The 15,363-nt window shown below is 43.4% G+C and overlaps 1 protein-coding gene across 4 annotated transcripts in view; it reads right to left on the reverse strand.

Annotated features, from left to right (window-relative positions):
- The window catches only part of PHF12 (PHD finger protein 12), a 43,832-nt gene that overhangs the window by 20,923 nt on the left and 7,546 nt on the right, over positions 1 to 15,363 (reverse strand). The window contains exon 2 of one of the 4 annotated variants that reach the window (XM_047756741.1): positions 2,926 to 3,109. The exons of 2 other annotated variants lie outside the window; for them this stretch is intronic. In XM_047756741.1, the coding sequence (XP_047612697.1) occupies positions 2,926 to 2,978 (53 nt within the window). In that variant the 5' untranslated portion in view covers positions 2,979 to 3,109. Of the gene's footprint in view, positions 1 to 210; positions 231 to 2,925; positions 3,110 to 15,363 lie in introns of those variants that run through there. One more of the 4 variants, XM_047756742.1, reaches the window with a different exon arrangement.

Genomic DNA, 15,363 nt, shown 5'->3' on the forward strand with positions numbered 1-15,363 from the left:
GTTGCCTGAAAACCACCCCACTGAGCCTAATCAACATGCAGATTTGTGAGAAATAATAACTAGTGTCCATTTTTGTTGGTTTGTTTTGTTTTTTAGGGCCATCCCGACGGCATACAGAGGTTCCCAGAATATGGGTAGAAATGGAGCTGTAGCTACCAGCCTACACCATAGCCACAGCAACGCCAGATCCGAGCCATGTCTGTGACTTACACCATAGCTCACGGCAATGCTGGAATCCTTTTACCCGCTGAATGAGGCCAGGGATTGAACCTGCATCTTCACGAGTACTAGTCAGATTCTTAAGGTGCTGACTCACAACAGGAACTCCATCTCCAATGTATTTCTGCATAGGCCACATCCAATGAATGAAATGCATGCATGTAATCTTCAAAGGCCTATAGACTCTGCTATACTTCAGCAGCTGTCATATTGAAATTCATCCTGAAAAAGCTGTGATTTCTTTTTTAAAAATTTATTTTAATTTTATTTTAAGGCTGTCATTTCTGATTCTGTTTTTCATCATTTCTTTTCGTCTGCCTGCTGGCTTTGTATTTGTACCAAGACACCCTACACCAAACATGTAAAGCAGAGAAGAGTGAGGCAAGGTGGTAGTGGCTTAGCTCTTTTACCAAGACACAAATGGCCCCCTGGCACCCTTCCTATTTCCCTCAATCTATTCCTGGGTCCTGCTAGTAGAATAGTTCTGCCACAATTCTAATCACATTAGTCTCTTAATCAAAAAGCCCTCAGTATCACCCTTACCCCATCCATCATAGGACAAAGTCCAAACTTCTCAGTTCTGCAGGTAAGACCTCTATGGCTAGAGCTCTGCCTCTCCAGCGCCATTAGTCTGTGGCTCCCTACATAGAGCACACTGTTTCTCAACCCCGTTTTCCTGCTCATTCCAGAGCTGCTCCCCACAATGACAAAAGCTGAGCCTCCCCTCACTCTTTCGCTTGGTGAACTTCTCTTTTAGAGCACAAGTCAGATGTTATCTCCAGGAAGTCTCCTCTGACAGCCCCTGATTCCCTAAAATGCTTCTGTGCCATACTATCCATACTGTACTGAACTATTACGCACCTGAATCCTCTTCTCTACCTCATTTACCTACATAATATCTGGTACATGGTAGTACTCAATAAAGCTTTAAAGAACTGAGAAACATTAAAAGAATGTGCTAAGATGTGAATATAAACTACCCCCCCCCAATCATGAGGCAAGGCAATAGGGCTGGGCAGACACTTGTTTAGGGGTTAAATCACACATAAAATTACTTATGTTTTCTGTCACAAAACAGTAAGAAGACATCAGAGTTAAAGTCCATACCTGCAAAACTGAACTTCATACTGTATCACCTTACTTATATTTAAACCTCTTTAAACAATCTGATCTCTCATTTCTCTTCTTTCCTTTTTTTTTGGTCTTTTTAGGGCCACACCCGTGGCATATGGAAGTTCACAGGCTAGGGGTTGAATTTGAGCTGCAGCTGCCAGCCTACACCACAGCCATAGCAACACAGAATCTGAGCCGCACCTACAACCTACACTATAGCTCACGGTAACTCCAGATCCTTAACCCACTGAGCAAGGCCAGGGATTGAACCTGTGTCCTCATGGATACTAGTCAGGTTTGTTAACCACTGAGCCACGATGCGAACTCCTCATTTCTCTTTATTTTTTTTTAATTTTATAATGATTTTTATTTTTCCATTATAGCTGGTTTATGTCTCATTTCTCTCTTTCTTTGTTTTTTTTTTTTGCGTTTTTGGGCCACACACGTGGCATATGGAGGTTCCCAGACTAGGGGCTGAATTGGAGCTACAGCTGCTTTACTACACTAGAGCCATAGCAACGTAGGATCCGAGCCTCATCTGAAACCTACAGCACAGCTCACAGCAATGCCAGATTCTCAACCCACTGAGCGAGGCCAGGGATCGAACCAGCAACCTCATGGTTCCTAGTTGGATTCATTTCCGCTGCACCATGACAGGAACTCATTTCTCTTTCTTTTTTTTTTTTTTGTCTTTTTGCCATTTCTTGGGCCTCTTCCCATGGCATATGGAGGTTCCCAGGCTAGGGGTCGAATCGTAGCTGTAGCTGCCGGCCTACGCCAGAACCACAGCAACGCAGGGTCCGAGCCGCATCTGCGACCTACACCACAGCTCACGGCAATGCTACTGAGCAAGGGCAGGGATCAAACCCGCAACCTCATGGTTCCTGGTCGGATTCGTTAACCACTGCGCCACGAGGGAACTCCTCATTTCTCTTTCTTAACACAGGGGCAAAATGCTTAAAATATGTATTAAGAGGCTCTGAAAAGTAATTCCTGGTTGGTTTCTAAAGGATCACTTTTAGAGATACCACGTTAAAGAACAGACATTTCTCAGAATTCTAGATTACAGTCGTAAGCTCCTTCTATCTGCCCTCAAGTATGGAATGAGGGCTCTGAGTTTAGGGAAAGTCAGAGTGTGGTGTCCAGGATGAATAGAGAACATTTATTTTTTATTTTTATTTTTTTTGTCTTTTTGCTATTTCTTTGGGCTGTTCCCGTGGCATATGGAGGTTCCCAGGCTAGGGGTCGAATCGGAGCTGTAGCCACCGGCCTACGCCAGAGCCACAGCAACGCGGGATCCGAGCCGCGTCTGCAACCTACACCACAGCTCACGGCAACGCCGGATCGTTAACCCACTGAGCAGGGGCAGGGACCGAACCCGCAACCTCATGGTTCCTAGTCGGATTTGTTAACCACTGCGCCACGACGGGAACTCCAGAATAGAGAACATTTAAAAGTGTGAAGCCTTGCCGCGGGTGCAGCCCTAAAAAGCAAAAAGTGTGAAGCCCTGTGATTTTGCTGCTTTCTTAGAGACAGAACATGCATCTTGAAATAAATTTGAAAGTATGGTATCCTGAGAGAAGGCAGTAATACCTAAGATGGGATGGATGTAGGGACGGAAGGTCTATGATTTCAAAAATGATCATCAATCATCAAAGGCATGGCCGGAACATAGGAATCACCCATTACAAAGCTTTCTCACGATGATGTTTCTTTCCTCTTCCCTCTGAGCAATTCGTTTCAAGCTGTTTTGAAGGCAGCACTTCAACTCAAACAACTAGAGGAAAAGGATTCACGAAAAGGTTCAAAGAAATGCAAGTTTCCATTGGGTTACTAAGCTCAGGAACTGGTTCTCAAAGAGGCTGTTCTGCAGACTAGTTTTGTTTCATATCAGAAATACTGCCAACAGAGAAAGGATTCCAGGGAGAAAGGAGATTCTGCAGCCTCAGGGTACTCACTTACACACCCTGAGGACTTCCCCACCTCAGCCACCCATCTTAAAACTCCTACCCCCTTAAGAAGGATGTTCTCATAAGTTAAGTATGCAACTTCGAAACATTACATGCATACCAGAGTCTTTAAATCATGATACGCCTGTCAAGAAAAACAAGGCTGTCCCACCTCCCTCTCATCCCCGTATATCAATGAGGACAGGGTGATGAGCCATCCTCTACAAAACAAAATCACTAAAAGTTTAAAGCCAGGCAATGCTGCAATTACTCTATCAGTTTCCGTTGCTCAGCAGTAAAAATTATAAAAACACTATAATGAGCCAGTGCTGCTTGTAAAGACATCAATATGCTTCCTATTCACTAAAGCTTAGAAAAAAAGAGTAATAATCTCATCTTACATCTAGACAGTGTATTACAGGTCACAAAGCGTTTTCACAGATGCTCTTATTTGCTCTTCTTTGTGAAAGTTTTTACTCTGTGAAAATTTTTACTCCCATTGTACAGGTATCGCTAAACTGACTTATTTAAAGCCACAGATGGAGTTCCTGCTGTGGTGCAATGGATTAGTGGCATCGCTGCAGCACTGGGACTAGGGTTTGATCCCCGGCCTGGCACAGTGGATTAAGGATCCAACATTGCCACAGCTGTGGTGTAGACGGGAACTGTGGCTTGGAAACTCCATATGTCACGGGTGGCCAAAAAGAAAAAAAAAAAGCCACGGAGTCAGAAAGCAGCAGAATTAGAACCAAAATCAGTTTCCTTGTTCTTCCAAACCTTGAGTCCAATCTGTTCTTTTGTTTGTTTGTTTAGGGGTGCACCCGCAGCATATGGAGGTTCCCAGGCTAGGGGTCAAACTGAAGCTGCAGCTGCTGGCCTACACCACAGCCACAGCAACGTGGGATCTGAGTCACGTCTGAGACCTATACCATGGCTCATGGCAATGCCAGTTCCCCGACCCACTGAGTAAGGACAGGGATCGAATCTGAATCCTTATGGATGCTAGTCGGATTCGTTTCTGCTGTGCCACATAGGGAACTCCTAAGCCCAATCTGTTGTAAAAGAACCTTTGGTAGTTCCTTATTTCTGGGGAACACAATGGAATATCCATCAGGGTTTCGCAACCCCTGAGGCAGAGCATTTCCCTCTCCGTCAGTTAATATTTATCTATTCCCACTGCTTACTAACCAATGCCACACTGGAGGTACCATACCAGAGGAAGGACACAAAGCAAACAAGGATTTGGTGCTGTCACTGCAGTAGCTCAGGTTGCTGCTATGGCACAAGTTGGAGCCCTGGCTTGGGAATTTTCACACGCCACGGGGGTGGGGTGGGTGGGTGGGAACACAGCCCTTAGGGAGAGAGAACCAAAGTCCTCATCCACTTGGATATCCAAGTATTTATTGGACACTTATGTTATGCTAGGCGATGTGCTAATGATAAGATTTCAGACATGGTTCTTGCTCTCAGGCTAGAGATAATGTGAAAAGGACAGTTGGCAATGAGATGTGAAAATGATTCTTGCCATAAAGATCTATATAAGACTAACTGCTGGAATTCCTGTCGTGGCTCAGTGGGTAACAAACCCAACTAGTATCCATGAGGACCGTGGGTTCAATCCCTGGCCATGCTCAGTGAGTTAAGGATCTGGTGTTGCCATGAGCTGTGGTGTAGGTTGCAGATGAGGCTCAGCTCTGGCGTGGCTGTGGTGTAGGCCGGCAGGCGTGGTTGTGGTGTAGGCCAGCAGCTGTAGCTCCAATTTGACCCCTAGCCTGGGAACCTCCATATGCTGCAGGTATGGCCCCAAAAAGAGAACAACAACAAAAAACTAATTGCTCATGGATACTAGACTCAAAATAGAGACTCAGAGGTTTGGTCTTTTGGTGACAGTGGCCTTTTCCCTACTCTTTCCACAGTTGAGCAATTGCTATTCAGCAAATGTTAATTCAGCCAGTGATCCTTTAAACTTTAAAGATGGTGAAGTGAAGGATCTTGAGGGGCTCACAAGGAGACTATATACAGTTTTAGAAGCAGGTGTATTTCTGTATTTTGAAAATGTACTTGATAAAAGGCAGGAGTAGAGACATTTCCCTGGAAACAGAGGCTAAAGTCCATGTAGAGTGCAATAGTATTTGAACCTTTAGATTCCTTCTGAGAACTATTTAAGTCCTGGGAAGGAAGGTGAGCCCCAGAAGAGTTGTCTTCTGCATGTGAGCTGGCTTAGCTTGGACAACTAGCAGTTCTTTAGTCAACAGGCCAAGTACCTCTATTTAATTTCTGGCTTCAAAAGAATATGGCTTGCAGTGCAGTAAGACAGGCTAGGCATCCTTGCACAATATTTTCTCTTCAGGACTATGAATGTTTCCTTACAGATCCTTTATTAATAAAGCTCCCGCTCTGGCGCAACAGGATTGGCAGCATCTTGGGAGCACTGGGACCTGGGTATGATCCCTGGCCCGGGCACGGTGGGTTGGGGATCTAGCATTGCTGCAGCTGCGGCTTGGGTTGAGATTGTGGCTCGGACCTGATCCTTGGCCTTTATATGCTGTGGGACAGCCAAAAATGGAGGGAGAAAAAAAAAAAAAAGCCTGGCCTGCAGTTTCCTTTTTTTTTCTTTTTATGGCCACACATGGAAGTTCTCAGGTCAGGGGTCGAATGGGAGCTGCAGCTGAGGCCTATGCCACAGCAACAGCAGATCGAGCGATATCTGCAACCTAAGCTGCATCTCGTGACAATGCCGGATCCTCAATCCGCTGATTGAGTCCAGGGATCGAATCTGCATCCTCACGGACACTATGTCCTGTTCTTTACCCACTGAGTCACAACAAGAACTCCTGGCCCAGAAAGTGACCATTCACTGCTCTCCAATTTGTTATTTATTTTAACCTCTACCTGATCTTAAAGACATTGTTAGCTATAAAATATTTCCTAACAATAGAGCTCTAAATCTTCGGAGATTGTACAATTGAAGGATACGCATCTCAGAGTTTGATGTGGCTCTCTGTGAGGCCTGAGAGGGACCATAAACTATTAACAGTAACAGCTGCACACAAACCAATTAAAAAGCTGGTCAAAGACATTAATTTTTTCAAAATGAAAACTCCTAAAGCCAACCTTTGGAGCAGTACTCTAGCATCTAGACTTCCATAAACAAATGCAAATGACGCATCTCTGCTGCTGAAGAGGGTGTCTAGATCAGTCTATTGCTGGAGTCATCGAAGAAAAAACCACAAATACACACCCTCAGCTAACTGTAATGCCTACACTGACAGACCTCTCCACGTCGAAGATTCAAAGCCCAGAGCCAGATGCTCCCAACACACAGCCAAAGGACAGAGTCCAGTTTTAATTTAGAGCGCTTCTTTCATTCCCTAATGAGGCTGCAGCTCACCACTGCAGGTGGAAGATGTTGGTAGTTGTCATGGTTCTTGGCTCTCTAATTAAGAGGATCTATTTCAAGTCATACACCCGTGCAGTTGATCCGAGTCTAACCTCACTCATCTCCCTCACCTATTAATACACGTGAACCTGCACAACATTAACATTTACTTCAAATTTAGTCGCACCAGTGGGACCTGTTGCTCCATAGCTCTGCGTTAATTATCCATCCCGCACAAGCAGTTTTTCAATATGGAACTGGAAGGGAGGGGGGGGAGGGGAACAAGAGAACAAAGGGAGGAGGGAGAGGTGGAGGGAGAGAGGGAGACTGGGAAGCAGAAAGACTGCCTTTTATTTCAGAGACCTATTTTTGCATTGTAACATGGTGATAAAATGGTGTGGGGCTCTGGATCTGCTTGTTTTTAAATATGTTAAGTTACTAATGCATGGCTTGCAACTGTCCAGCTAGCTAAAGGACACTGACATTTTAAAACTTGAGCCAAAGGCAGCCAGAGAGGCATGAAAATATCACTTAACCAAATTAAAACCTTTGGCGTATGTCTTAGGACAAAAGGAAGCAAGTAGATGAAAAATACTTGAGAAAGAACACACTCCATTTTCCCTTCCTTTTATTCCTTATATTCCATTTAATAAAATACTCAATAGGAATTACTGCAAACAGCCTATCTGAACACAACATACCACCAGCCTTCCCACTCAGAAGGCTTCAGTTCTCTTCTAAAAGAGGTCAGCTGAATGAACCGGTTAGGACCCCTCCTGTCAGAACCCATCATTCTCCAAGAACCAAAAGCTCTTTAGCCCCATATATGGTCGTTTCAAATGGAATAAAATATTAAGACTATGAAAGAAAGATTTCACTAACCACCCCCCCATCATCTGTATGTCCCCCCCCCCTTTTTTGGTGGTGGTGTGTTCGGCAAGCAAACAATAGCACTGAGTTTTGATTTTTAATTTCACAGTTCACGGGTCTCATCCATCCATGTGAGGTCCACTACCAGATAAAAATCCTGCATTTCTATTTAACGGCATTGTGTAAGACCAACTGCAGAAAACAATACATGCTCAGAATAGGCCTCCTCTCTCTCAGACTGGCCCTGCTGCCCTCGACAGCTCAGGAAATGTGCTGGTAGTAAGTGTGGGGGCGAAGGTGATCACTGATAGGACGATAATCATGTCTCAGCCCCCAGCAGCCATTTTGATCTACAAAGGCACCTATCAGCACAGAAAACAAGCCTTTTGTAAATTGAAATCAGCTTCTGCCCTGGAAAAGCTAAGAGGTACCAGGTAAAGTTTAATTTAAAAAATCTTTTTAGATTTAAATTAAAAGCTACATTAATAATTCCCATTTTAATTAAGGTCTGTGTTTGGAAGGAACAAAATTTAATGAAATTTAAATGCCAGTAGAAATCGTAGGCTTCCTCTGGACCCTTGTATGGGCATTAGCTTTTACCTTCATGAATGGCCTACCTTTCAAAGGCAGAGAAGATGGTCATATTGAAGCATATTGGAAAGATGAAAGCAGAGATAAAGTTCATGGGGTCCCCGAACCTTAATCTCTTACCCTCCTTTATCCCAGCTACTTAAATACAGCTAATGCCACAAAGTACATAAAGAGTACGAGGACTGCTGATTTTTTCATGCAAAGCCTCAGTAGCTGTGTTAACAAGGAGGCCAATGAAGTGCCAGGCCATTACAAATGCCCCATTGAGAAACTTTGCTAGTTGCGTCACTTCCACAGGCATACAATCCTTTCAAACTAGCTGACTGTGTGCTCCCAAATTTTATTGCCTTCTAAGTAGAGTTGGCTTGGGGCAGACTCCTAGCGAAGGACACCTGGAGAAGAGGGTTAAGAGTTAGTACAGGGTAAGGAGGGAGGATAGAATACTAATGGTTATACCAGATGTTTGCCTCTGCTAACTTTTCTACAAGCTGAGCCTGGGTGCCACAGGACCTGATCCATCACTGGTTTGGCTATCTTGCAATCCTGGCTTCTCTACAATGGAAAATGTTTGAGCTGGCTGCAAATATTTAAAAAATGGGCTTCGATCATTCACCTTATGATGGATGCTGGAGCCCATCTGTTAAAAGAGTCAACATTCTAGCCTAAACAGTCACATTTTAACACTCCCAGGGAACATTCTATTGGAAAGAACCACCAACAATTTTAATTGTGTATTCCATAGAGTCTCAGAGGTATGGAAAATTGGGTACTGTTCTGTGGCCAAATTTTAATGTACTATCAAGAATAAGGATTAGTCAGGCCACACTCTTCTTGTAGACAAAGCTCAGGGAATCTGGACCAGTTCACATCTTATAGATAACTGGACCTAAAATTCTATTTAGGCTAGGAAAACTAAAACAAACAAACAAACAAAAAAACACCTTAAATGTACGGAGAATATCTATTTGAAATCTAACTAAATGTAGAGGTTTGTACCCTAAGGCCCAGCTGCTTTTCCCCTAGGAGGATTTCTGCTTCATTTACTCTCCTCTGACAGCATCTTCTAAAAAAAAAAAGGAAAGAGGAAGAATAATGCTACTATTTGGGCCAAAACAGCATAGGGTTTATTCCCTTTTTCTTTTATCCTTACTCTCCCCCTGCCCCCATTTTACTCAGAAACCTCAAAGCTCCCCTCCCTGCATGACTGAAGTAATCTCCTGGGCATGCCGTCAAACTGTGCTGTCGTGGTTTGATGCCACAGCTAAGTGCTGACTTGGGCTTCTGAAGCCTTCCAGTTATACCCCCCGTGACCTATTTAGAAGCTGAACATACTTCTCAGAGATAGAGTCTCGATTTTTCCCTTTGGCCCACTTTTCTCTCAGATGGTCCCTAACCAAAGAACAATTTCTCTAAAGCCCTGAGTGTGTGCACACAAATGGTTAAGATCTGCAGAAAGCTCCTCCCATAACTTAAATAACCTGCACTTTCATACTATACAGCTTCCTTCAACATCAAGAAACTGCAGCCTAAAGTCAAAGATGTCTGATATCATCAAATCAGGTGTCAGAATTATGTTGAGTTAGGATAGCTGTCATCCATGCCAGGCAAAACCAAGAGGACTACCAAGGAGGGATAAAACAACCCAATGTTTATCAATAAAGGCCAAAACTAGTGACAGAATTCTTCTTACATGAAAATGTTCTTTCAAAAAAATGGCAAGCAGGATTAAGGAAAAGTTAAGTATAGCCTATTTTGCGTACAGAAAAGTTACAGGTTTAGATATATTTAATGAGATTAATGTAGTATAATTTTCGTAGTGTATTATGACCAATAATTGATCACTTTTTTTTTTTTTTTGGTCTTTTTAGGGCCGTACCTGCAGCATATGGAAGTTCCCAGGCTCTGGGTCGAATTCGAGCTGCAGCTGCCAGCCTATGCCACAGACACAGCAACACCAGATCCAAGCCATGTCTGTGACCTTCAATGCAGCCCATGGTGATGCTGGATCCTTAACCCACTGAGTGAAGCCAGGGATTGAACCCATGTCCTTGGGTTTGATACCGCTGAGTCACAATGGGAACTCCCAATAACTGATAATTGTTAACAGAAAAAGTTCACCATAGAGTTTTCCTCTAATGTTTCCAGAGCTTTGTTAAAACCAAGAATCAGTAGAACTCTGACAGTTCAGTGAAGGTGGGAATTAAAAAGCTTCCAGTTCATCACAAGAGCCCCAGAACTGGTGGATAAATCAGGAATAGATTCACACTGCCCAGTTTTGTAATGTAGACACTTAACTCACTCAAAGGTCTGTGGATTTCATTAGCTGCTCTGTTCTTTGCACAAATGAAGACAAGTAGAAAAAATATTCAACATCCCTCTGAGGATCACAGCTGGATAAAAGCTGGTTTACGTGCTTGTGCTGCCACAAACAGGGTTCTACCCTAGAACTCAAACTTGCTGGTAATTCTGAGAGGTTTCCTCACCCCCACCTGGCTTGGAGGTAAAGTGGTGTCTTTAGGCTATGGTTAAATTCAAACCCTGTGGAGAGTCCTCTCCTGCTCACTTGAGCTTATTTCAAAAAGAGCCTCATGCAGAGCCCAGATCAGTGGGAAAGACCAAAGCAAGTTCAGGCATGGAGTTTTTCTCCTGCCCTGTTGTTACTGTCTTTTGTCCTCTCAAGACTGGGAAACATCTTCTGGGAAATAACCTGTATAATTTGTCAGAAAACAGGGCAAGGGTAAAGATTAAACACCAAAGCTACTAACACACAGGAAAGCAAATGTAATTAGGGAGAAAGGAATGGTCACTATGTGTTTGTGTTAACAACGGTACCATCCACTTTGAAGTACCCAGATATCATTTCTGTTCCCCAACCGGTGCTTATCTTTACATGTCTCTCATTTGTAACACCAGTTAAGTATTACGCAGCCGAGAGCAGAGGAAATGGCTCAGTCTCTGGCTTTTAAGTAGTTTAGTGAGCATTTAGTACAGGATTGCAAAGGGAAAGGAGTAGCTCTTTGAATAAGTGAGTCAAGTTTTTCATTACTTAAAGAATTTAATCAATCTGCAAGGTGTACTTGGAATTCAATTATTGTGAATTCAACAACAGATGTAGGTAGTAGCCAGGTTCCTTTTTGCTGATGGGTCAAATCAATTACTTTTCCTTTTCTCAGTGCCTACTGTAACCCTTCAGTGTCTTCTGCCTCCCACTCAAAATTTCGACTTTTTTTTTTTTTGCTTTTTAGGGCCGCACCCAAAGCATGTGGAAGTTCCCAGGCTAGGGGTCAAATCAGAGCTGCAGCTGCTGGCCTATGCCACAGTAATAGCAACGCCCGATCCCTGATCCACTGAGCGAGGCCAGGGATTGAACCCACCTCCTCATGGTTACTAGTTGGATTCGTTTCCACTGTGCCATGATGGGAACTCCCCACCTTTCTTTTCCTTGTCTTTTTAGGGCTGCACCCGTGGCAATATGGAGGTTCCCAGGCTAGGGATCAAATCAGAGCTGCAGCTGCTGGACTACACCATAGCCACAGCAACAACAGATCCTTAACCCAGGGATCGAACCTGTGTCCTCATGGATACCAGTCAGGTTTGTAACCAGCTGAGCCACAAGGGGAACTCCTCCCTATCCTTCTTTATTCTTTTTTGCTGAGGCCAAATTTATAAATAATTTAAGGCTTAAAGGATGAGGATTTTGACATCTGTAAATGGTAGGCAAAAAAAAAAAAAAAAAAAGTCACCTCATTCTTCTTAACTGTTCTCAAGTCATGGGGAAAGCAGCCAGCTAGTGACCTATGCACGCGTCCTAGGCATGGTGACAAATCTGCAACACCAAAGTGCCTTTCTGAAATTTGGTCTAGGACTTGCACAGAATACAATGTCCTCCTCTTTCAGGAAACTGGCAGGGGGACAGCTACACTCCTGTCCTGTCTCTTGGAAGGTGAGCATTATATGCAGGGGTGCTTTTATAAGTGTCATTCACTGAATGGCAATGCAGCTGGCCACACTGCACTCCTTGTGTACTTTATTTTTTATTTTTATTTATTTATTTATTTATTTATTTAGTCTTTTTTGCCATTTCTTGGGCTGCTCCTGTGGCATATGGAGGTTCCCAGGCTAGGGGTCTAACCAGAGCTGTAGCAGCCAGCCCACACCAGAGCCATAGCCATGCGGGATCCCAGGAGTATCTGCAACCTACACCACAGCTCGAGGCAACGCCAGATCCTTAAGCCACTGAGCAAGGCCAGGGATCGAACCTGCAACCTCATGGTTTCTAGTCGGATTCATTAACCACTGAACCACGATAGGAACTCCACTCCTTGCGTACTTTAAGTCAAAGGAAGAGCACGGTAGAGGTGGGAAAGCAAATTTTTTCCTTTTTTTTCTGTTGCAGTGGCCTAAAACAAGAATGCATTTTCAGGAGGAGTTTCCTCATGGCCTAATGGTCAAGAATTTGGTGGTGTCACTTCTGTGGCTCGGGTCTGATCCCTGGCCCCTGGCCTGGGAACTTCCAAATGCTGTGGATGTGACTGGGAAAAAAAAAAAAAAGAAAGAAAGAAGAAGAACGTATTGCTAGGAGCCTGTGCTGCATTATCATAGTAAGTGCCGTCATAACAACCAGAATTTTCTGTCAGGGTGGCCTGCTTAACTACACACCCAAGGAACTGTTGTATATGCTGGCGGTGGGACAAGAAAGTTCAGAGATGGATTTCAATACGCTTACCCATAACCAAAAGCAAACAATATTTGACTTCATCTATCCTCTATTACTCTATCACTTGTAGGAGAAAAAATATATCCATTTCTTTTAAGAAGCAGGATTTCTGCATTTCTAGGGAGCAAAAGCCCTCCTGGGAGCATCAAAGCAGTTTCTTTTTATAAACTATGTAAAACCTTCAAGCAAACATTCTCTGCACGCTACCTCCCTATTTATCGCTGTCTGAGCTTACACAAAGAAACATATACATAGGTGAGTTCACTGCCATGTACAACTTTTTGTTCTTATTAACTCTGTTCAAAAGACAGCTCATTAACCGATCTGTAGTTATTTCCACCTCAAGCTGTTAACAATCGAACTGAGACGATTAAAGTCTTCCTCTTTAAACTAGGGACCTCCAAGTATGAGAAGTATCTACACAAAGAAATTTTCTACAGTAGCTGGTGAGTGCTGGGTGGGCATCCTGTTTTAAGGTAGGTAGTGGTTTTACACTTTTTCTAGGGTAGCTACCAGCCTTATACTTCTTTGCTAAGAGAGGTCACCCAGAAAAGCTGAAATAGCAACACAGACAAACTCACGTTGCAAGGTTCCCTCTACTGAGACACATCATCCTGACTGAGTTCACAGAAGAAACCCTTTACTGTCATTACATATTCAATATAGGCACAGATATTAAAGTATGCTTAAATCAACCATCTTCTTTTAAGTAAGACTAAAAATTAAAAAATAAAAAGATAAGGGAAGTAAAAAGACAACACACAGAATGGGATAAAACACTTGCAAATCATGTATCTGACAAAGGGCTTGTATCTAGAATATATAAAGAACTCTTATAGCTCAATAAAAAACCCAAGTAGCACAATTAAAATTGGACAAAGGATCTAGATAGACAGTTCTCCAAGAAAATATACAAATGGCCAAGAACCACATGAAAAGATGTTCAACATCACTGCCATATGACAAATGCAAATCAAAACCACAATGAGGTGGCACTTCATATCCCTAGGATGGCTTAACAAAGATGAACAGGTAATAACAAGTATTGGAAATAATGTAGAGAAATTGGAACGCTCATACACTGCTGTGGGAATGTAAAATGATGCAGTTACTTTGGAAAACAGTTTCGTAGTTCTTCATAGGTTAAACCTATCACTTGACCCAGTGATTCCACTCTTGGGTATATACCTAAGAAATGATATCCACACACAAAAAACTTGGCACACAAGTGTTCACAGCATGATTATCACAACAGCAAAAAGTAGAAACAACTCAAATAACTGATGAATGGATTTTTATTTATTTTTTTATGGCCACACCTGCAGTATATGCAAGGTCCCCGGCCAAAGACTGAATCCAAGCCAGAGCTGTGACCTACACAACTCCTGAATGGATTTCTCCCCCCTTTTTTGGCCACCAGTGGCATACGGAGTTCCCAGATCAGAAACAGATCCGAGCCACAGTTATGACCCACGCCATCGCTGTGGCAATGCTGGATAACCCACTGTGCCTGGCTGAGGATTGAACCTGTGTCCTGGTGCTCCAGAGACAATGCTGATCCTGTTGTCACAGCAGGAATTCCCTGAATGGATTTTTTTTTCTTTTTTGGTGGCCCAAGGCATATGGAGTTTCTGGGCTCACAATCAGATCCCAGCTGCAGTTGCCACCAAAGCCACAGCTGAGGCCATGCAGGATCCTTAACCCACTGTGCTGGGCTGGGGATGGAGCCTGCATCCCAATGCTCCCAAGACACTGCTAATGCTGTTGTGCCACAGAGGGAACTCCCTAAATGGATTTTTTCTTTTTTGCTTTGGTCGTACCTATGGCATATGGAAGTTCCCAAGCTAGGGGTCTAATTGGAGCTACAACTGCCTGCCTATGCCACAGCAACAAGGGATCCAAGCTGAGTCTGCGATCTACACCACAGCTCAACTCGAAATCCTTCACCTAGTGAGCGAGGCCAGGGATCGAACCCGCAACCTCATAGTTCCTAGTCGGATTCGTTTCCACTGCGCCACAACAGGAACTCCCTGAATGGATTTTTAAAATGTGGTACATACACACCAACATCAAATGCTATTACTTACATGTGGAATCTAAAAAAAGGATACAATGAACTTCTTCGCAGAATAGATACTGACTCACAGACTTTGAAAAACTTATGGTTTCCAAAGGAGACAGGTTGGGGGGTGCGGGGATGCGCTGGGGGTTTGGGATGGAAATGCTATAAAAGTAGGTTGTGATGATCACTGCACAACTATAAATTAATAAATTCATTGAGTAATATAAAAAAATGCTTTACAATTTCGAAAAAAAAAAATGTGGTACATCCATGGGAGTTCCTGTTGCAGCTCAACGGGTTAAGAACCAACTAGTACACATGAGGATGCAAGTTTGATCCCTGGCCTCCCTCAGTCATTTGGGTTAAAGATCCAGTGGCGCTTCAATTTGTGGCCGACTACAGCTCTGGTTCGAACCCTAGCCACGGAACTTCCATATGTCTCAGGTCTAAAAAGACAGAAAGA

Source organism: Phacochoerus africanus, chromosome 14 (genome assembly GCF_016906955.1).
Source record: "Phacochoerus africanus isolate WHEZ1 chromosome 14, ROS_Pafr_v1, whole genome shotgun sequence".
Lineage (NCBI taxonomy): Eukaryota > Metazoa > Chordata > Mammalia > Artiodactyla > Suidae > Phacochoerus > Phacochoerus africanus.